The 7252-nt window shown below is 40.7% G+C and overlaps 1 protein-coding gene across 1 annotated transcript; it reads left to right on the plus strand.

Moving 5' to 3' along the window:
* Positions 1-474: 474 nt before the first annotated feature.
* Positions 475-3216, plus strand: GLRG_11847 (kelch domain-containing protein; the record flags this gene model as incomplete). Its single annotated transcript, XM_008102528.1, has 1 exon — positions 475-3216. One exon carries the CDS (start codon positions 475-477, stop codon positions 3214-3216), a length of 2742 nt encoding a protein of 913 aa, XP_008100719.1.
* Between the last annotated feature and the right edge of the window lie 4036 nt (positions 3217-7252).

A 7252-nucleotide genomic window follows, 5' to 3' on the forward strand; every position in this document is an offset into this window, starting at 1 on the left:
ATGGCTCAGGGGCGCCAAGAGGAGAAACTAGCCCGGCGGGTTCGATTATTCACTGTCCTAAACGTTTAGGCTAGCTAAATTTAGGGTCACAGAAGATTATTTATTCGGATTAGGTTAGATCGCTAGCTGCTAACTAAATTGCTCTGTCATTCTACCGGTAACCCAGATCTGTCAAAGACATTCTTGATCAAGCGACGTTTCATGCGGCACTTTCTAATCACGTACTAGAGCAGCGTATTTTGCACAATGTCCATGCTAGCAGAGGTGTACCGCTCAAAGAACAAGAGCTAGATAAGAGGCTTTGCCATGTCGGGGTAGGGGCTATGAATCTACATTATCTGGCCCGTGACAGCCGGAAGAGAGTACCACTGGTGTATATTATCCTGAGAGGAGACCGCTCCTCTGCAAGTCTGAGTCTGGCAGCAACATTCCTTCACACAGTCTCTATTATCGTCTGTTTTGCTTTCCTTTGCAATGAAGTCTCTTGCTGTAGCGAGCCTGGCTCTGCTGCTCGTCGACCTGCGGGGTTCCGGGGCGGCCGCTCAGTCAATCACGGGAGGCTGCCCTGCAGGCGGCTGGACCTATACTTCTGTTAATAATATTGTTTATCTGATCTGCCCTAACTCTGATTACAACGTCGACAACCTCGCCAGCACCGCTGTACCGGATCAGCCCACTTGTGCCGAGCTATGCAGCCACACCACCAACTGCGTCAATGTCGTATACGAGCCAGGCTTGTGCCATCTGAAGGGCGCCCCTGCCAATCCGAAGTGGATTAAGAGCAACTATTATACCACAATCACCGCCGTCTATCCCATGGCTCCGGGTTCAATCATTGAGAAAGCATGTCCGTTCAACCAGTCGACGTTCTTGTCAAACAATCAAGTCTTTAGTTATTGTCCGAACTCGAACTACCCCTACGACAACTCCAAGACGATCGCCGTCAGGAGTCTGCAGCAGTGCGCTGACACGTGTGCACAGACTTCGGGATGCCAGAGCGTGGTCTACGAGCCTGGCTTGTGTCATCCGAAAGTGCCTACACAGAACCCGCGGATGTTTGTTGATAGGTACTACTCGACCTTCACTCAGCTCTACACCCTGCAGCCTGGCCGATCCACCAATGGGAAGTGTCTTGGCGGACAGACGTACTACGTTTCGAAGAAGGGGACGTACTACGAGATCTGCCCATTCTCGGACTTCAACATTGATAACCTGCAGAGTTTGCAGGCGTACGACATTAAAAGCTGCGCCGAGATCTGCGATAAGACGCAGGGATGCACAAAAGTGGTGTACGAGCCGCCGAGGGCGATGTGCCACCTCAAGGGCTCGCCGTCCAATGCAAACATGAAACAGTCCAATTATTACTGGACCCTTGCTGCCGTTCCTTTCCGTGTCAAGAACGGGGTCAGTATCGTGGAACGGTGCCCATCCGGCGCGACTCTGTACACTTCCGAGAACGGTGTACAATATGAGATCTGCCCATACTCCAACTATGGTGTCGATAACATCGACTCGAGCTGGCAGCCGAGTCAGAACGCGTGCATAGAGTGGTGCAGCAAGACGCCAGGCTGCTACTTGGGGCAATATCAACCCAACAATGGAATGTGCTGGTCCAAGGGGTACCCTTTCCAGTCCGACTGGACTCAATACGACGCCTACACGACTTTCAAGATAGTCCCCACGTCATACGCTGCGCCCGCGGTCCTCTCGCAAAATGGCCAATGGAGTCCCATCCAGACACTGCCGTTGAACCCGGTGGCGGCCTACCTGGTTCCCGCATACCCAGTCGTGCAAGATTTCCTGTCATTTAGCTCCTTCAGCCCCTTCACGTTCGGGGGGGGGCCGGCGTACTTCAACACAGCCTTCATGAGATACAACATCAAATCGAGCGCAGCGAGCCAGTTTAACGTCGCGGAGACCAAGCACGACATGTTCTGCCCAGGCATGAATCACCTGGCCGACGGACGTTTGGTCATCAATGGAGGAAACACCGACGCGGCCGTGACGATCTACGATCCTTTCGCCAACACCTGGACTCGCGCGGCCAACATGAACATGGGTCGTGGCTATCAGTCCTCGGTCACGCTCTCCGACGGACGTGGATTTACGATTGGAGGATCTTACACGGGTGGCATCGGTGGACAGAATGGCACACCAATGAAAAACGGTGAGGTCTATGATCCTAAGCTCAACAAATGGACGGCTCTTCCCGGCGCGCTCGTCGCGCCGATGTTGACCACCTACGACAATGCCGGGGCCTGGCGAACCGATAACCACGCCTGGCTTTACGCCTGGTCCAACGGCTCTGTCTTCCAAGCCGGTCCCAGTAAGAACATGAACTGGTACAGCACGTCCGGCCAGGGATCCGTCAAGGGCGCAGGGCAGCGCAATACGCAGAACGATCAGATGTGCGGCGTTACGGTCATGTACGACTCGGGTAAAATCTTCGCGGCCGGCGGCGCGCAGAGCTACAGCGATGATAAAGCACTATACGCTGCCCATCGTATCACGCTCAATGGCGTCAACCAGTCGCCTACAGTTCAGCAGCTGCCCAACGCGAAATACGCCCGAATCTTCGCCCAGGCCATTGTCTTGCCTAATGGCCAGGTCTTTGTCACCGGCGGACAGGCGTATGCGGCTGGCTTCACCGATACCCTGAGTGTTCTGCAGGCTGAAGTCTACGACCCCGTGGCGAACACCTTCACGCCCGTTGCAGCATTGGCAGTTCCCCGCAATTATCACTCCACAGGTCTTCTTCTTCCTGACGGCCGGGTCATGAACGGCGGCGGCGGCCTCTGCTACGTCGGGGGCGGCTGCAACAGTGGCAACCACCCGGACCTGCAATTCTGGACGCCGCCATACATGTTCGATGCCCGTGGCAACCCAGCCACGCGTCCGCAAATCAGCTCAATCTCCGCCAGCCAGCAGTCGGGGAATCAGGTCAGGGTCTCACCCGGCGGCAAACTGACCGTCGTTCTGGGTTCGTCAGGAGCCAATCTCGGTCACGTCCTCGTTCGGATGGGTTCCGGCACGCATTCGATAGACACTGATCAGCGCCGCATCCCGCTCACGGTGTATTCGACTAATGGCAACACTGTGGCGCTGTCTATTCCCAATGATAACGGTGTTGTTCCGCCCGGCTTCTGGTACTACTTCGCCGTGGCTCCCAGCGGAGTGCACAGCATTGGCCTGACAGTTAACGTATTGGCGGCTTGAAATTGATATACACTCTTTTAAAGGACATGTTACGTAAGCCCAAGGGCTACATAAGACAGCCAATCCACCATACAGTAACAGATAGATCAATCAACTACATACACACCACTAAACCATGACAATTGGTAGCACAACCAGAAAAAAGATCCGGGCCCACCACCACTAATAGGAGCCTTTGGATAACAAAAACAGAAGGCTAGGTACATGCGCCACTTAGCTTTTGCCCTATTGTTGACTTACATAACGTTAACCTAACACTACTACTAAACACTACTACCTACTAACTACCCTCTACTAACTACTATCTACTTTTCCCCCTGCTTAATAACATAATATCTATCTACTGCTACCTCTTATAGGCACTTCTCCCCTTATGTCTATAGACGAGCTCTGTTAACAGACTAGAGAACTTCTACGCTTTGTAGAAGACGCTAACCTACCTATTGTTATAGATAACAACAAGGCTACAGCCTAGCGGCTGCTAAAGGTTATCCTATATAATCTAGATCGTCCTACCTACTTTAATAACGACTAACTTACTAAGTAGGTAGAGTTAAAGAGGGCCCTTCTATCTTTCCTTACTAGGTAGTAATAAGCGTCCTTAATATACCTAACTAGTAGTAACTAAGATAAGACTACTACTAAACCCCCTATAGCACTAAATAAGCTTACTACTGTATACCCCTCTGCTAAGTAAATCATAGAGGTTACATAAGGCCTAGGTAAGTTAGACCTTATTAGACTATTAGTCCCTTAAACCTTAGAAGATCTAACTACACTAGATAGTAATATTTATATTAGTCTACTAGACTTTACTAAGGGCAGACTACACTAGGCTATTTCTATGCCTTCTTAGTTATTATTTACACTAACTAACTATCCTAAGCCTAAGGAGCACTAGGACGTTAAGTAAGCCTAACAGGCTAGACCTGTTTACACTATAACTAGTAGAGTATTATCTTCTAGACTTATTATATCCTCTCCCTCTTTAAGAATAGATAAGTTACTTACTATAGCAGACTAACTGCTTACTATAGAGATAGCTATAGCTATATTAGATATAGTAATAGTAAACTTCTACTATAATATTAATAAGGACTTATAAAGCTAGTGTAAGACTATTATAGTAAATATAGTATAGATAGTAGTAAATATACTTAGAAATAGATTACTAATACACTTACTAGCTGCCTTTACTATAGCTTATAATAGAATACTAAGTCCTTAATATATAGGTATTTTTAATCCTAACGCTTAAGACCTAACGCGATTAGGTATAGTCTTTAATAGTAAGTTAACTATATATACTAACGTGTTTACTTTTATAGATTAACTAAAGGACCTAGCGGTTACTAAATCTAATAAATAAGTTTATAGCGTATAGATATAATGCCTTTAAGGCCTTACATTAGTTTAGTACTTATAGATTATTATATAGACTAACTATAACTTACTTTATATAGTAATAATTAATACTATTTTATCTAAGCTTATAGAACGCTTCTAGCTACACTATAGTAAAGCTATAAGGTAATAGAAGTAGGTATCTTATAGTATTTATAATATATAACTATATAAGGATATTCTTATATACGTTTAGACTATAGTCTATAACATAAAGGCTTATAGTATTACTAACATACTTAGTTAATTAAGGGCTATCTATAAATTATTTAATAAAGCTATTAAGAGTATTATCCCTCCTCCTATATAATCTTCTATATTAGATAACTTTCTCTAATAGGTTAGAAACTATAAATTAGCTATAACTATACTAGCTGTAGAACACACTACTCGTTAAAACTAGCTAGCCTAGTACCTAGGTAAGATAGTAGTAACACCCCCTATAGGACGATTTTTACGTCCTCTTATGCTTATATATTAAAACACTACTAACTAGTATAACTAACGTTAGCCTACTAGTAACTATAACTTTAGATAAAATAATATATAGAGATTACTACTAGGTGTATAACTACTATAGTTATAGATATAGCTATAAACACTATAACTAATAACTAGCTTCTAACTACCCTAAAGTTAGCTAAATTAATTTACTAGGTTTCTTACTACATACTAATTTAATAGGTTCCCTTAGCCTTAAAATTAGATATATAATAATAACTATTATAACTACTAGTAACGTCTAGATAATACACTAGTGCCTAAAAACAGATAGCTTAGGTAGAATAGAAGACCTTAAGCGCTAATTAACGCTTTAAGATAGCTATAGGCTATAGCTTACTATAGTAATAAACTAGTAACTAAAGGAGAATTAAGTGTGTATAATAAATCCCTAATAGTAGTAAATAAATAGGGTAAGGTTAACACGCTAACTTATAACGACTATAACTAGATAATCTATAATAAAGTAAACGTAGACTAGATTAAACTAAGTGATTTATACCTATTTATAGACTATACTAATAGCAGTAATATATAGTTTATAGTAGGTTCTGCCCCTTATTAACCTTACCTTACTACCTAATATATATATAATTAGTATGTAGAGATATTCCTAAGTAATAACTAGTTATATAACTATATATAGATATATTATAGTATTACCTAACGTAAAACAGGGAGCTATGCCTTTTATAGCAATATTAAGGCTATATCAGTATAACTAATAAATATATTAACTATACTACTAGTTATAATTAGGTCTAAGGTTAACTTAATAACCTAAATTAGCGCTAGTTTTAGATTTAGGTCCTAGTTATACCTATGCTACTAGATTACGCCTAACCTATAGCGTTATACTACTTAGATAGACGTTTATACTAATATAGGTTATTTAACTTCTTTTATTAATAGGATATTCCTATATAAACACTACCTAGCACTTAAAGTTTATATATAGTTAGTTCTACTAAATGTATAAGGGATTAGTAATAATATTTACGCTACATAGGACTATGTAGTTATAGATCTCTACTTCTAGGGATAACGTTAGTTAGACGACTAACTAGTAATAGTATTATTTACTAAAGAGATAGCTATAGTAGATAACCTTATAGCTAATATATTTATTAGTATAGACTGCCTTAGACTAGAATAATTTAATATCTTTAATAGTAAAGGATATACTATTATTATATCTTATAACGTAAGAATCCTTATAGCAGTATAGTATAATAACACCTAATATTAAGTAAGGGTTATAGCCTAACAGTAAGTTATAATACTACTATAGTCTTTTATAACTATACTTATTATTTATTTAATACGTAATATATAACAGGACCTACTGTTTAAGCTAACTAACCTATTAGTAGCTATATATATACTACTTATAGATATAGGCTTAGATTATATTATAATCTATAATAAAACTAATAAGCACTTAACTATCTACTGCTAATAATTCCTTAGCTATTTAGTCTTAATTAACTTATTAATATAAGCCTATATAGTTAAGAAGGAATAACGTAAAGCTGCTACTAGGATAGCACTAAGGAAGCTGTTACGCCTAAAGTCTAGACTTATCTACGCTACGCTAATCTAGTAATAAAAACAGATAGTAATATACCTTACTAGCGTTAAGATTTATGATAGGTAACTAGATGCTAATAAGCTTTCTTTAGCTACTTAACTGCTATAAATATATCTTTAAAAGTAATAGTTTTACTAATATACCTAAAGATTAGTAAATATAAGTCTTTTTTAAGCTAGATTAGTATAAGTTACTACCTTATAAGTATAAAATCTATCTAGCTAGCCTAAGGGAAAGGGGTGTTATTAACTATACACTTAACAAACTAGATAAAGCAGATAAGATATACTAAATAGATAAATAGGTGCTAGCTATATATCTAGTATTTATAGTCTGGCGATAATTAATAGATAAGGCTATATAATAGAAAAAGAAGGCTTAATAATAACTAATAACACCTTATGTAGACAAGCTGTAGCTGGTAATATCCCCTATAACTAAACCTAACCTATCTAAACCCTTAAATAATAATAAGTCTAAGAAAGGTTATATAGTTATAGACGTTTAACTATTAAATAGCGTAGTTATTACTAACGTATA

This window comes from Colletotrichum graminicola, assembly GCF_000149035.1.
Source record: "Colletotrichum graminicola M1.001 genomic scaffold supercont1.146, whole genome shotgun sequence".
Classification (NCBI taxonomy): Eukaryota; Fungi; Ascomycota; class Sordariomycetes; order Glomerellales; family Glomerellaceae; genus Colletotrichum; species Colletotrichum graminicola.